The sequence below is a fragment of the Drosophila virilis genome, chromosome 4, assembly GCF_030788295.1.
Source record: "Drosophila virilis strain 15010-1051.87 chromosome 4, Dvir_AGI_RSII-ME, whole genome shotgun sequence".
NCBI lineage: Eukaryota > Metazoa > Arthropoda > Insecta > Diptera > Drosophilidae > Drosophila > Drosophila virilis.
The window spans coordinates 2627854-2644445 of NC_091546.1; the positions used below are offsets into that span (position 1 = coordinate 2627854).

The following is a 16592-nucleotide window of genomic DNA, read 5'->3' on the forward strand; positions in this document are numbered from 1 at the left end:
TCGGCAGCTGTTGCCTTTGCGTCACAAATGCGTCAATTGAATCCGTGGCACATGTCCTGCCACCTGATCTACCCGAAATTAGCACAGCACGTGACTGCGTTTCCATTGAAACGACGTAAATAACAAGCACAAGAAGATGCTCGCACCTGTATTTGAGCACACACTGAAGACATCAGGTATGCTCCATTGCCTGGGGGCTAAGGCGTAAAGTGCATTGTTTAACAATTTCAAAATAGACAATGAACCATGTTTGAGCAAACGAGTTTGTTTATTATAAATATTATGTATTCCATACTTTGCGCCGTGGTCAAATTCACGGCTTAGAATTTTTGGTGCATACTTTTTATGCTTAGCAAAAAATGTTTTCATTAATTGTATATATGGATATATATTTTGGAAAAATATACGTAGCATGACTTAAGTTTGCCCTTGATATGCAAATCTAAAGTGTTGCCTTATGATGTCATTTTTATTTACATAATTACTTTTTCTTATTATCTTTTCAGATTGAAGAAGTCAAGAGCTGGCATCGATTCTGATTACATTCGCTAATAAAAGAAGGCTTCATTTAACCGAGCTATATCTATGTATTTAAAAAATAAACTTAATTAGACACATATAATACATATGTATGTAGGTATCATGCTAAGAGAAAGAAATAAAATGTATTAATTATTAAATTAATGTAACATGTGTCCAATCTGTTTCGGGATCGAGCTTTTTTTGGCCGAGATACGGATATTTAAGGTTTTCGACTATCGATTGCCATCGGTATATATTTAAATTAAATGTAGCTAACTGTAAATTTTGAATTTTGTAAATACAGTAAAATCAAAATAGAGAATGAATCCTTTTTAATGAACTAGCTATTATTATATCTATGCCATACGCTTGCACGACTGTCTAACAAATCGAATGATCCAGCGGTTCTCGTAGCAGTTTACGAGATATCAAGCGATAGCACATATTTATTACCCATACATATGCGGACGCTTGGTTGCAATTAATATTTCAAATTTAACGGCCGCCACATTCCATTCGGCATGTCGGCTGTGTCACAAAATTGGAACCAAATTCAGCTGAATTACCAGGCGAACAGAAATGTCAGCAGGTAGTCAAAAGCCCGCGACGCCAGAATAAAATTAGATTGTGCGCCGGCGCGCCATTGGTCAAGAACAAATCCATGATGGCTGCTCGACGAAATATGTAACTGTAACTATCCTTTTGCTTTTGATTCCTATGCATATTCGTCAATATATAGTGATGCGCCAGCACGCAAGAGATGCGCCGAATTTGGCAGAATAATTCTATATCCGCTAAGTCTAGCCATTTATTTTGGCGGATGTCTGCAAATTTAGTAAATTGAGTCCGATCTTGGGCTCATGATATATTTTGACTCGTGAGAACTATATCTATGCCATACGCTTGCAAGCTCCGACGAGTCCTTTTTCTAACAAATCGAATGATCCAGGCGTTATTATCCAGGCATCTTTCGAGATATAAAACCGCTATAATATCTCACTTAAATGCGGTTGCTTAGTTGCAATTAATATTTCAAATTTAACGGCTGCCACATTCCATTCGGCATGTCGGCTGTGTCACAAAATTGGGACCAAATTCAGCTGAATTACCAGGCGAACAACAATATCAGCAGGTAGCCAAAATTCCGCGACACCAGAATAAAATTAGATTGTGCGCCGGCGCGCCATTGGTCAAGCGCAAATCCATGATGGCTGCTCGACGAAATATGTAACTGTAACTATCCTTTTGCTTTTGATTCCTATGCATATTCGTCAATATATAGTGATGCGCAAGCACGGAAGTGATGCGCCGAATTTGGCTGAATTGTGCGATATCCGCTAAGTCTAGCCATTTATTTTGGCGGTTGTCTGTAAATTTAGTAAATTGAGTCCGATCTTGGGCACATGATATATTTTGACTCGTGAGAACTATATCTATGCCATACGCTTGCAAGCTCCGACGACTCCTTTTTCTAACAAATCGCATGATCCAGGCATCTTACGAGATATAAAACCGCTATAATATCTTACTTAAATGCGGACGCTTGGTTGCAATTAATATTTCAAATTTAACGGCCGCCACATTCCATTCGGCATGTCGGCTGTGTCACAAAATTGAAACCAAATTCAGCTGAATTACCAGGCGAACAACAATATCAGCAGGTAGCCAAAATTCCGCGACACCAGAATAAAACTAGATTGTGCGCCGGCGCGCCATTGGTCAAGCGCAAATCCATGATGGCTGCTCGGCAAAATATGTAACTGTAACTATCCTTTTGCTTTTGATTCCTATGCATATTCGTTAATATATAGTGATGCGCAAGCACGGAAGTGATGCGCTGGATTTGGCTGAATTGTGCGATATCCGCTAAGTCTAGCCATTTATTTTGGCGGATGTCTGCAAATTTATTAAATTGAGTCTGATCTTCGGCAGATTATATTATTTTTATCGTGTGAGTATTATAACTTGATGCTGAATTTTCAAATTTAAATTTGTATGGCCAATCGTACATGGTGATAATTTCAATTTAAAAATTTGGCAATATTTAATACAGCTTCAATACACTCACGAGTTGAAAAAAAAACCACGTGCCCAAGATCGGACTCAATTTACTAAACTGGCCGGAATTCATTAAAATAAATAGCTAGATTTAGCGGATATCGCACAATTCAGCCAAATTCGGCGCATCACTTCCGTGCTTGCGCATCACTATATATTGACGAATATGCATAGGAATCAAAAGCAAAAGGATAGTTACAGTTACATATTTTGCCGAGCAGCCATCATGGATTTGCGCTTGACCAATGGCGCGCCGGCGCACAATCTAGTCTATTCTGGTGTCGCGGAATTTTGGCTACCTGCTGATATTGTTGTTCGCCTGGTAATTCAGCTGAATTTGGTTGAAGTTTTGTGACACAGCCGACATGCCGAATGGAATGTGGCGTCCGTTAAATTTGAAATATTAATTGCAACCAAGCAACCGCATTTAAGTAAGATATTATAGCGGTTTTATATCTCGAAAGATGCCTGGATAATAACGCCTGGATCATTCGATTTGTTAGAAAAAGGAGTCGTCGGAGCTTGCAAGCGTATGGCATAGATATAGTTCTCACGAGTCAAAATATTGTGCCCAAGATCGGACTCAATTTACTAAATTTACAGACAACCGCCAAAATAAATGGCTAGACTTAGCGGATATCGCACAATTCAGCCAAATTCAGCGCATCACTTCCGTGCTTGCGCATCACTATATATTAACGAATATGCATAGGAATCAAAAGCAAAAGGATAGTTACAGTTACATATTTCGTCGAGCAGCCATCATGGATTTGCGCTTGACCAATGGCGCGCCGGCGCACATTCTAATTTTATTCTGGTGTCGCAGACTTTTGACTACCTGCGGACATTTCTGTTCGCCTGGTAATTCAGCTGAATTTGGTCCCAATTTTGTGACACAGCCGACATGCCGAATGGAATGTGGCGGCCGTTAAATTTGAAAAAGAAATATTAATTGCAACCAAGCGTCCGCATTTGGGTTAGATGCGAAATCGGTTTGATATTCTGGTAAGCTGGATCATTCGATTTGTTGGACTCAGGACTCTTCGGAGCTATTTTCAGGTATTTTCTTAAATACGTAATAATACATAATTTATAAAAAAAAGTATTATGTATATGCAACCCCAAAATAATATAAATTTATTTAATCCACATTCTAAACCTTAACCCAAATTGATCAAAAATGATATTCGCTAAAAATGATTTATTTTCTTAAATCCAAAAACTTTGATGCCAATCTGTTCAATGGACCTCCACGAGTTAAAAGCACCTGATCTTTATTTGACCGCGAAATGTCCTTTTAAATCTTTAAACTTTTTTAATTGCTGTTTTTGGCATATTGTGCAATATTTGCCACGACCCGGCGAACAGACATTCCAAATCGATGGTTCCTACATGACCAATATATCCTTGGTTTTACCATACTAAAGATACTGTCCTGGTGAACCTAAAAGGCTGAAATGTTCAAAAAATATGAATGCTTTTTCTTACAGCCGCCTCACAGCAACAGTCCCAGCCCCCTCGATGGTACCTAGTTGACTAATATATCCTTGGTTATACCATACCATTGATATAGTCCTGGTGAACCTAAAGGAAGGAAATATGCACGCTATTTTGCTTACAGGACCCCTTTAACATAGCTGCAGCTTAACAGTATGTTGTGCCTGCTGTTAATAGCGACAGTTAAAGTATGCAAAAGAGATGTGCGAGCGTTGATTTAGCAGTTGAACATTTTTGCACCTTGTGGGTAAAATTGTAGTTCGGCTGCCTACTAGGCATTTCTGTTCGCCTGATACTTCAGCCGTATTTTCGATGAAATCTAAGCACCCAGCTGCTCCTCCGCGGGCCCCGTTAGGGTATGCAATATTTTTTTTCACATAAATTTTAGTTCGTCTGGCTACTGGGCATTTCTGTTCACCTGGTATTTTTGTCAAGTTTTTGTTTAAATCTCACGCGCTCCGCTTAGCAGCAGTTGTTAACACTGGTATGTTAAGTAACAGTGAACTGTTATATAACAGCTGTTTAATATCAAACTGTTAAATAACAGCTGCACTTGCTAATTAACAGGCGACTATTATGAAGTTATCATAATATCATTTTTCACCTTGTGGGTATGCAATGAAATTTTTTTAAATTACATTTATCTGTGCATCTCCATGCTAGGCACTTCTGTTCCCCTGGTATTTCAGCTGAGGATCAAGCCTATCTCGTCAAAATTTGTGATGTACATGATACACCCCTTGACATTTTTGTAAAATTTCCTCAAATAGAATTGAAATTTCAGAAAGGCAATCAAAAGTCGGCATCTGTTCGAGAATCAAAAGGTATTTCTCACTTAAATTCGCGTATTTAACTGCGGCTGTTAGCAATTTGCATATTGCATTTGCCCTTAAAACAAGACACGGCGAATGCAGGAGAGGGGGGAGGGGCCCAGGCGGGCGCACCTGTTGCCACACACGCGCGCACGTCAAAGGTCAACTCACTTAGCCTGCACTAGACCGTGCATATAGACAGATACACGAACAAATAAACACATCTATATATATATATATATATACATATGTATATATACATTTATTTGCAATGGGACTCACCTCAGTTTGACATTTATAGCGTGGCTCATGTAGGTTTTTATATCATTTTCAGCGCAAATGAACGAAGACATGCAAATAGTTGTTGTTCTTGTTGCTGTTGTTGTTGCTTTTTGATTGGTTGATTGCTGTTGTTGGCTTTGCGTTAATTTTGTACTTCGTTTTTATTGCCCAGCTGAAAAGAGGCACCACACAACGCACATAAAATTACAGATGCGTTCAACTTTGGACAAGGTCCATCAAACAACTGCTAAATTCTACTGTTAACTTTTGTTCTTTTCTGATGCTTCTTCTTCGCTTCTTTGCCTGTGGGCGAGCAGCAACAACTTCTTTTTGACGCAAACAACGTCAGCGACTGACGACAGCAGCAGCGACCGCTCGATGTCCTAAGCGAAACGCTTCTTCAAAGAGAGAGAGAGAGAGAGAGAGAGAGAGAGAGAGAGAGAGAAAGAGAGCGCTAAAGCCACATAGTGAGCTTATGAGAGCGCCGGTAATTCGATTTGTGACTGAGTGTGTGTGTGTGTGTGTGTGTGCGTGTGTTTGCGTTTGTATTTGTGTGTGGGCAGGCGGCAACCCGCAGGTGTTTGCAGGCGCGCGATGACGTTGATAACTAAATAAGAAAGAGAGCATGAATGGAAAGCAGAGTGGGCAGGCAGAGCCTGCGCCTGGGCATCTAATTGCCCAGAAGGCGCCGCGCTGTTAATGTTTATGTCACTCTGATATTGCCAGCTTGTTTGTATTTGTATGCGGCCAAAAAAAGAAACGGTGCAAAGTTGTCGCACGCCCACGAGCAGAGAGTGAGAGTGAGAGCAAGAGAGCGAGTGCGGAAGAGTGAGAGCGAATTGCGACGCAATAAGCGGGTGCTGCTGTCATAGGCTAACACACACACACACACACACACACACACATACACGGCTAACATAGTATGTGTGCGTGTGTGTATACGAGTCAAGTTGAGATGCCTGTTATTTCTGTTGCTGTTGCTGTTGTTTGCGCAAATTGTCCGTTACGCTGTCGCTTGTTTGTGGACACACACACACACACCCACACACACATAAAACTGCACGTCACGGCTGCTGTTGTTGTTATTTTTGTTGATGGACTTGTTAAAATAGCAACAACAGCTCGCCATATGCTTGAGCCATACATTTTATCCAGCATAGTTCTGGGCCGTATTAATGCTGTGCGCTGTTATTGTCAGCATGCGCACACACACAGACACCTACTCACACACATACACACATATTTAAATACATATATGTACACATTTATCTCGTGAAGTTCAGTGTCAAATTTTCATTTCACTTTCGCTTTTAAATGACGAACAAATAAACTTGTAACTGCCAGTGGCCAAGCCAAAAGCTCTGTCGCCATATTTGTTCGCCTGACTATTTACGGAGTACATAAATGTTTTTTTTTTTTTTTTTAATATTCTGGTAGATAAATAATATATGAAACACATTCTTTTACATTTTTCTTTTCATTCACTGCTCCTATTGCTGCCTGTTTTAATTTTGGGTGCTGCTTATAAATTCTTTTGGTGGCTGCTCGCGTTGACCGTCAGTCGAAGGACTGCCTGTCCTACTGAAATTGCCGTTCGTTTGCAGCGCTGCTTGTGGCTCGGCGCTGCCGCTTCGGAGTTTCACACGCACGCAAACCCACACACACACGCACACGCACACAAGTTTGTTGCCAACAAATTCCTACGCATTTTTGTGCGTGTGTGTGTGCGTTGGTTAGCTCTGCTTGTGTGCTGTAGGTTAGGCACATACGCCATCAGGCGAAAGCTTTGCCAGAGCTTTTTAAGCCCGCTGCCCTTACTTTCAGTGGCACTTTGAAGTTTAAATGTCAATCGTCGGCACAGTGCTGGCCAAAATAGTGTACATAGCTGCGGCCAAACTATGTTTGATGTTAACTTGAGCAGCAGCTGAAAAAGAAACTTATGAAATATTAAAATATTTGCATACCTGTTTTGCTACCAACCGACATCCGTTTGCCATATGCCGCAGCATATGCGCTACGGCGACAGCCAACTTAACAGCTCCAGCTCTTCCACTCGCACTTGACGTAGGTTGACAGCTGTTTGCTTTGTCTCGCACTCTGCCGTTATTGATTTTACAGAAGGAGCTCGAGCGCGCAACAGTTTGAAAGTCGCAGCTTTCACTTTCGTGCGCAGCGTCGCGTCCGACTGCGCCTGTCCGCTGCCCGCGCTGCATGTGTGTTAGTGTGTCAGCGCAACGCGTGCGCGTCGCAGCGCGAGCAAAAGCTCCGCCAACAGCCTGTTGCCGACGCTGTGCGGGCGCTAGCCAAAAATAAACAGCAACAAAGTGTGAGGGAGAGCTTCCAGGCAGCGGCGTCGCTGCGCTGGAAGGCAGCGGCCAGCCCATATCCCAGACAATGGCCAAGTCGAAGTGTCGCTCTGCTGCTGCTCTGCCGTCGCACTGTCGCTCTGCCGCGCCGCTGCTCTGCTAATCCCTCTGCGTATTCGCCCCTTGGCATAGCTGTGCGTAACGTATTCATTTTAGCACTCAATAAAACCCAACTGCATGCCTAATACCCTTTTAATGAGTTTGTCCGTCGCTTTGTTCGTTTCCGGCTTTTGGTCGCTTCAAAGGGGATCAACGCTCAGCTGGGGCCTGTCTAAGCCCTTGGCTAAGTGTTGGCTTTTTGGCTTTGACTTACGCCATTTGCTGGCTTAGCTAAAGGGTGGGCGTGGTTGACGTTGTTGTTGTTGTTGTTGGCGCAACAAGTTGTTCCTGACAACGCAGCGATAAAAAGTGTTGCCTGCTTTTGGGCTGACGCACTTATTGCGGCCATTTTGCCGGAAATCAAAGTAAATACATAATAAATAAAAATGAGCACAGTTATTCGTTTACACTAAGTCCTGTCAATAAATGTTCTCATATATGAACGTACAGATTTTGGAATCGAATACAATTTGAAGCTAGAGTCTTGATTCTCTACCTATCACCATATATAATTTTTAATAGCTAGATTCCAATATATTTCCATGGAAATTATAATGTAAAATATATAATTTCTAGTTACATATTATATGTAATGCATACACTTACTCACACGCTTCTATATAAATCATAAATAATGCCGACTAAATTCGAAATTTGATTTTTGCTTTTGTTTACAAAACGCATTCAAAATATTTGTATTTATACATTTTATGTAAATCTTTATTTTATTCATTGTGTAAATTTTGTTGGTTTTAGTTAATAAATTTCGGTATATTCTGCTTTTAGTTCTCTTGTAAGCCTGTTTATCAATTTGTTTGCAAGTGTCTAGCTATAAGGTTGTTTGTTATTTTCTTTTAGCATATATTTTCGCGTTTTTTGCATATATAATTCAAAAGTTGTTTTCTTTTAAGTCATTTCTTTTCATAAGACAAACAATTTACCTTTTGTTACGTTACAGATATTATATAGAATATAGTTCTATATGTTGTGCCAGATCAAAACTCAAATTTCTACATCTTTTTTTTATTAGATATTTTTTTCTTTGTTTTTTTTTTTGGAATTTTTCGTTGATTTATTTATGCATTATTAACTAAATAGTTTTTCGTTTTATGCTTACGTTCATAAATAATTTCGAGCTTAGCCTTTTTTTCTTGTGTGTGTGTGTGAGTGTATGTATGAGTGTGTATGTGTGTGTGTGTGATGCCAAATTAAATATATGCTTTATGTTTAATGTAAATTAAGTCTACTTAAAATTTGGTTAAACGCTAATTTACACAGAAAAAAAAATACACAACTAATTAATTATAACTAATTAGAACTTGCGAATAGGCTTAAATTTAAAAGTGATGCTTATGTGTGTGAGTGTGTATGTGTGTGTGTGTGTGTGTAGTTGGATTTATGTGTTTCGTTTTCTTTTGTACAAAGCGCTTAAATAAATTGTTGTGACGGATTTGTTTAGTAACTGTGCGAGTTTTATGCTTGTTTAACTGGCCGATCTGTATAGTTAAGATATATATGTATATATATATATATATAAAGTCTAGCCGATCTGCCAGCACTGACAACATCGATAAGGCAAGTTTAGGAGGCGGCAATTTGTGGTTTATCTAATTGACGGTTGTTGCACGTTTTGTTAAAAATAGCTAAACAAAAAAATTATATAATGTTCTTCTTTGTTTTTATCATTTTTTTGTTTACAGTCTAAGTAAAAGGCACTGATTTGTTTGTATTTAAATATATATGCGATGCTGCAGTGTGTGTGTGTGGGCTGTTTGTGAGTGTAGATGTGTGTGTGTGTGTGTGCTAGTGCGAGGTGCAACGAGTTTACATTGCAGCGACAACAACAACAACAACCGTCAAAGTGTGCGTGTGTGTGTGTGTGTGTGTGTGTGTGTGCAATGAAATATACAAAATAATAATACATTATGTAATTACTAAAAATGTAATTAGAATACGCGTGTATTTGTATGCGTTTTAACTCTTGTTTATATAGTTTGTAATTATTATTATTTGTTTGTTGTTCTACATTTAATTTACATAAATTTATTTGCTAATACATAAAAATGTGCATGTGTGTTGGGTTTTATGTTTGCTTTTGCTAATTTTAAGCGCAATTAATTTGTTTCATTTGATTTGCTTAATTTCGTTTGCTGCCTCATTTATAATTTGTTGTTCATTATTGTTTTCATTAATTAATTATACGAATTCTATTTATGCTGCTTCTTTATGTTGCTTACTTTTAACTATGAGTATGAGATGAGTTTTGAAAGCAGATTTTGCAATGATTTATTATTATTTTTTTTTTATATAATTGCGTATGTGTGTGTGTTGTGAGTGTGTGAGTATGTGCATGAATGTGCTTGGGCTTGCATTTTGGTTCAATAATTTAATATAATTTAAATATGTTGTATTTAGTTATTGTGTGTATGTGTGTGTTTTCTTTTTCACTTATGTTTTACTAAATAAAGCATTCAATAGTTAATAATTTATAGGTCGTATAGTTATTATTATTATAATATTGTAGTACTATATTATGTAGTTGTAGCAAAAAGCAGTTACAAATAATAGTTGCAAATTTTTGTAATTTATACATACACGATCAAGACAAGTTTAGGGGCGCGCCTAAATTAAATAATATATATTTGTATATATGTAACTATATAGAGTATATGTTAGCATAGCTTAGAGCAAAAATCATAATACCTTAGCTAGAGCTAGTTGCGCATTTTAGCATCATAAACATAATTTAACGCACGCAGCAGAGAAAAAAAATTATAATATTAAACAATTTCGACACAAAAAGAAAAAAATGGAAAAAAAGCATAAACAAAAATCGATTATTTGTTTAAGACAAAAAGAAACTAAACATACAGTATGCATATACACACACATATATATATATACATATATATATATAGATATGGATATATATATAGATATATATATCATAATGGTTATACAGTATGGGTTGTATATAATATTTAACATATATAGTGTATATATATAGAGCGTGGTATGGTATATATATATATATATATATATATATGTATATATATAATAATTATCATTATAACATAAACGTTTTTGAGTTTATCGAAAGTATTTGTTTTTCTTGTATGAAAAATTTTGCTCGTTTTTTGTTGTTTTTTTTTTTTAGCAAGTATTTTATAAAGGCTTTTAGTCCTCAATTCGTTGTTGTTGTTGTTATTGTGGTGGCGTCTTGAGCAGCAGTATGTCCTTTTTGCGCGTCCGACCGGCGCTGGCATTGAGCCGCTGATAGAAATAATTGCGTCCGATTTTACGCTGTAATTTATAGAATTTGCCAGCTAGGAACTTGGTTATGCTCTGCACATAATCGAGCACATCTTCGTGATCCTCCAGCAAATGTATAGAAATGATGTCGATTTTGATCTTGTCAAAGGGCAGCGTTTGCAAGATCTGCAAGGCAAAACGGTATATATTAATCAAATATCTCTTCATAGATAGGGTATGTGACCAGCTCACCTCCAGCTCATGCCCCTGCACGCCCAGACTGAGCAGATCGTATTCGGTGCGCTCACATGCCAGCATGATTGTGTAGAGCGGAAAGCATTTGACACGCGAATTGAACCACGACGTCTCCTCGTCGTGCAAACTATTTATGCGCACATCCTCATTGTGTATGGTTATCTGTGAAGAGATGCAATTGAATATAATATTGTATTTAGATTTTGAAGTAATCAAGCAATTGCAAATGACTGCTCACCTCTTTGGGAAAGGGATTGGGCGAAACGCAGGCATGCACCACCTGCATGCGCTGCCGTTGCGCATTCTGTTTGCGCAACGCGAAATACCAGCGCGGCTCCGGCTCCACCAGGACGCCCATCCAGTTGAGCTGATCGCTCAGCCAGGGCGCCGTTATCAGATGCGCCAGCGGACCGCTCAGCGATTGGATGACCGCGCCATTCAGCTTCCCACCGACCAAATCGGACACATAGTGCGCCAGCTGATCGGCGACGCTGTCGCCGCCGCTGCTGCTGCTGCTGCTGTTGCCCGTGCCGGCGGGCGGTACAGCTGCGCTGGCAGCTGGCGCCTTGCCCGAGCTGGAGACGGCGCCGCTTTTGGCCATATACATATACTTGCGCATATGGATCTGGCGCAGGAATGCAATTAGTGCGGGATCGTCTTGCGCCACGCTGTTCAGCTCGTAGTCGCGCGACATGTTTAGCCGGAATTGCTGATGCCGGATTTCTGCAGCAGAAAAAGAAAAAAGAATAATTAGTACAATTAAAAAAACTTTTTACCAGGGGACTCGAACCCGCGCTTCTGGATTCATTTCGTGAACTTGCAAGGACCCGAGTTCGAGGCGCACCAAAACAATTTCTTCTTTAAAATAGAACAGTTTTTTTTTTCTTTTCTCTTGCTACTTATATTTCATGGCAAAATAGAATAAAAGCTAAAAAGTCGAAATCGTATTTCAATAATATTGAGGGGCTCCGATTTGTAGGCAATTTTTCAAGGCGCGAACCGGTTCAAATTAAGCCCGGCTTGCAGCCTTGATTATTGGCATTGTTTCTTTGTTGCTGCAACAGCTGGCCAATTAGATTTAATTAAAACTTGTTGCACCACTGGACGCTGACCAGCAACAGCAGCAACAGCAACAGCAGCAACAGCAACAGCATGGGGCATGGCGTGCGCTGCATCCACTTCGACACGGTCCGCTGCCAATTGTGGCGCATTGACCAGATTTGCATTGATCAAATTGAGCACGCGCGAGGGAGCCTTTGGGAACGTCTTGGCAATCGAAACACTGACAGCCTTTCTACTGGCAACAATGTAATATTCATTGTTTTAATCGTTTTTTGTATTTACAATTTACAATTTACATGAACTGAATGAAAGTAGGTTTCATTTATGGCTCGTTTCAATTCAAAAACATTCCAGTTACAGATTACAAACAGTTTTAGCATGTGTTTCATTTCAATACGTTCCAGTTTTAACTCTTTTATAGCTCATATTATAAAATTTATAGAACTATTCCATTCTCTTACAAAACTATTTCAAATTGTGAAATCAGTTGACGCTAATTAGAGATGCCCTGACAATTTGGCATTAATAATCGAATAAAAGTGGCAAATGCGAGGTATCAAATCGAAGGTTAAATGCCGTTGCCAAAAGCGGAAAAAAAAAAACGAAACGTCAAGAACTTTGGCAACGACCTCACCTGACTCAAATGAGCCTTGAAACTATGCCGACGCGCTCGTTGGGGACCGGCCGGTAGGCCCATAAAATATAATGAGCGCACGGCCTTTGATATTTAGTTCATGAGCCAATTTGCCTGCCCTTAAGTACATGTGCTTGTAATGTATACAAGTGTATATATATCTACACATAAATAAGAGCAGGCCCAACTATTTTTTGTAGTTTAAGTTTTAGTTTCAGCGTATTTTATTTGCTTTTCACACTTTCCTTGCGCCAATTTCCACTTTTTGTTTCGTTTCAGCTGACCGTAAGCTCGTAATGCTCGTTAAAGACAAAAGAAATTAAAATATAAAATGTACTCGTAATTGTGGCAAGTGGTTGGGTTGGACCCGTCCATGGCTAGAGAAGGCCATTGACGGGTTTCCAGCAAAGCGCCAAAGAGGCGTGTCCCAATTAGAGTGAGGTTAGGTACAATGTGGCATGGAACATGTAAATTCAAATGCAAATTGACGAAATGCAGTTGCAAGCTTTAAAATTTAAGTCAATTTTTGTTACTTATACTGATTAAATAGCAAAAGAAAAATTGATTTAAGTATTAATTCACATCCTTTCAATTTGCGCACATTAATTGTGAGGTTAGGTACAATGTGGTATGGAACATAGATATGCGGAAATTGTGAATGTTTCTGGCATGTTATTTTATTTAAGTAAATGGTGTTAACTTCAAGTGTTAACAGCTTTTTTGTTCTGATCATTCTATTGCGCCGAAACAAAACGGAATGGAACTGCATTATTATATATCCAAACAAATATCAATAGCTCCAATGAGCGATATTATAATATTTGTAGAGCATAAGAATGCTTGGTTTTTTAAACAAAATAGAGATTTATAGTTGAGTACAGTGGGCGGGCCAAGTGGAATGGAACACTCTTTTATTGCCCCTATTAAAATACCGTCACTATTTACACGGTCTTATTGAACTTCTATTGATTTTAAAACCCAATAAATATACTTTTTATGGCCGCATATAATGATAATCATAATCGATAAATCAAACACATTTGTGTCGTTTATTTTTTTGTGCCATTCTTTGGCCTTCTGCAGTTAGTCAGCGTTAGGGGGCGCTCACACGGTTGGCCCGGCCGAAAATCGACCTAGTTAGATTAGGCACGATTCGGCGCGTTAAGGCCAATAAATCAACGCCGTGCGCGTTATATATTAGCTGTTGGCACAAGCAGAAGAGACAACAGGCAGTTACAATTTAGCGATATATAACAACAACAACAACAACAACAACAACAGATACAATTGGCTCTTATCACAAACATGGAAAGGGGCCATTTTGAATGGAGCTAAACAAGCAATTACACGTTAAATGAGACCCGGACTTGAATGCGCCGAGTTGTAGAAATCAATAATAAAAGTGGCTATAGAAATGAATTATACAACAACGAAACGAGTGAACGGGCCGCGGCCGGGCTAGGGGCGCACGCAATCCAGGCCATATACAAATATTACACAACAAGGGTAACAGAGCTAAAAACAAAAAAAAAAAAAAAAAAAGTTTTTCCTTTTTTTTTCATTGGCCCCCCGCCCATTTTTATTGCTGTTTGAATATTCTTTAAGCGCTCTCGTAATTGAAAATGCATAAAAGTTGCGCTGCGCGTGCGGTTGTGCGGCTTTTGTTGAGTTATTGAATAGGGCGTGGTGCAACGGGGCACAACTTTTCTGCGACTCAGCTACCCCTGGCAGCAGTCCGCGCCCTGGGGCAGCCATCAGTCTCCGGTCTCGGGCTTGACGTCTTTAAGTTGGCCGAAGCCGATGCCGCCGCTTAACCGCAATTAAACGTTCCTTCGAATTATTTTTTGGGCCTTGCCCCGTCATTTGTCTTGCCACCCTGACGACCATTGTACGAGCCGACGCCGCCGATTCCCTGCTCGTCGTGCAAATTAGAAATGTCAGCGTTTTTGACGCCGAAATTGCTGAGCCCGAGGCCAGATTACACTTTTTTCGCCCTTTTTTTTGTTCTTCCATGTAATTGTTCCAATGCGGATTACCATATGCTCGTATTTAACGGTTTCAGGCGCAGCTGTCTCTGTTTCATTCCATTTCATTTCGTGAGGTTAACAAATGTTTAAGGAGTGCGCTTAGCACTGAGAGGATCAAACTGTTAGCCTCTTCTTTTCCATTTAACTTCAGTATCTATTGTTCATATTTCTATGTGCAGCTGTCTCTGTTTCATTCCATTTCATTTTATGACCTAAGCCTAAGAGGATCAACAGCTGTTGAGCTTATCTGAAGCATTGCTAGGTGCACATGTAGCTGTTTCATTCCATTTCATTCCACTCAATTCGTTTTCGGTTTATATTGCGTACTTTATCAATACTGTTAGCCTCTTCTTCTCCCTCTAATTGCTGCATCTCTCTTTAGCATTTCAATGTGCAGCTGTCTCGTGCTCCATTCCATTTCGTTTCATCTTATCATATTGCATATTCTTAGCCTTAACCATTTTCTGCTGGTAGACCCATCTATAAACTATTCAATTTAAACTCTAATCGCCCAATTGCCGTTGAGTTGATGTAATGCGATCTCCCGTGTTCCTAATAATAAACTATCTGTGATATCAGATTTCTACCTCTAATAGTGGGCATAAATTTTCTTTTCTCCTTTAGTGTATGTGTTTTTAACTGTATTTTATGGAGCTGCGCTGCTCTGTTGTCTCATAAAGTTGGCGCACTTTCCTTTCAAATTACGGCCAGTCGCGTTAATTAGTCCAAGTTTTCACTTGAGCATTTCATTTCATTGCCGTCGCGTTACATTTTCATGTCGGGGTGCAGCAGTAGCAGCAGCAGGTGGGGGAGGACGGAAAGTGGTTGCCCGAACAAATTACTAAATTGTCAGCGTTTTGGCCAAAAATTGTCGTTGACCATTTTATGAGCTCAGCGCCGGCAACTGTTTCATAAATACATTATAATCAACTTTATGGCCATTTTGTGACCGAAAAGTTTTTTTTTTTTTATATAGTTCATAAATATTTTGGCAAAATAAGCTTAAGGCGCGACGAGGCAATAGACAATGTTGGGAATTGGCATGGCCTTAAAGGTAAAAAACATGAGCGAAACATTGGCAATAAAAATGTTTGTCAGAAATTAACTAAAAAAGGGAAAATTTAAGTTTATGGCAAATGTATTAAGGCATGCAATTTTTAAAGGAAATGATTCGGGTAGTTAAATTGAAATGTGTTTCATTTCCATTTGGTTAACAAACGCATTTTAGATTGTGATTGTGTTTCATTGCCATTTGTATCTAACCTAGCAAAACTACGAATGGGAGAAAAACTAATATATGCTTTATTTCCATTTTTAGTTAAATCAATACGAGTAATTTTTTCCATTACTAACAATTCTGTATGAAATGTGCTAAGGATAGATATACTCCAAGTAATTAAATTGTATTGTGTTTCATTACCATTTGTACCTAACCTACAAAACAAATGTCTCAAGTTATATCTATGTTTCAATTCTATTTATATCTTTACCTATATAATATATAAATAATATAGGGATTTGATATGGAAGCAATTCAACTAAAATAATTTGTAAGTGTTTCATTTCCAACTACATTTAACCTTTAAACAAAAATCAACGAAAGCACACACGATTTCAAATTGAATTAAAATACATAATTTAATAATAACTGACAAATTTGCATTAGAGCTGCGTGACTTGAAGGCTTATCGCATGGCGATTGCCCCAATTGAATGCGGATTCTCAT

The 16592-nt window shown here is 38.9% G+C and overlaps 2 protein-coding genes and 1 long non-coding RNA gene across 4 annotated transcripts in view; 1 reads left to right on the forward strand and 2 right to left on the reverse strand.

The window, feature by feature from the left end:
- The window catches only part of LOC116651526 (uncharacterized), a 54856-nt gene extending 54078 nt beyond the window's left edge, over nt 1-778 (forward strand). Inside the window, exon 3 of the long non-coding RNA XR_004304521.2 lies at nt 507-778. This is a non-coding gene — a long non-coding RNA (uncharacterized lncRNA). The remainder of the gene's footprint in view (nt 1-506) is intronic.
- Nucleotides 1-6759, reverse strand: part of IA-2 (tyrosine phosphatase IA-2) — a 71106-nt gene extending 64347 nt beyond the window's left edge. Inside the window, exons 1-2 of the mRNA XM_032438001.2 lie at nt 6639-6759; nt 5172-5343 (exon numbers count right to left, since the gene is read on the reverse strand). The gene's annotated coding sequence lies outside the window, so the exon portion shown is untranslated. The remainder of the gene's footprint in view (nt 1-5171; nt 5344-6638) is intronic.
- A 3094-nt stretch (nt 6760-9853) lies between these two features.
- Nucleotides 9854-16592, reverse strand: part of S (EGF receptor activation regulator Star) — a 33918-nt gene continuing 27179 nt past the window's right edge. For both annotated transcript variants that reach the window (XM_070209059.1, XM_002059245.4), the window contains 3 exons: nt 11382-11866; nt 11141-11305; nt 9854-11074 (listed from right to left, as the gene is read on the reverse strand). In XM_070209059.1, coding sequence (XP_070065160.1) covers nt 10841-11074; nt 11141-11305; nt 11382-11866 — 884 coding nt within the window. In that variant the 3' untranslated portion in view covers nt 9854-10840. The remainder of the gene's footprint in view (nt 11075-11140; nt 11306-11381; nt 11867-16592) is intronic.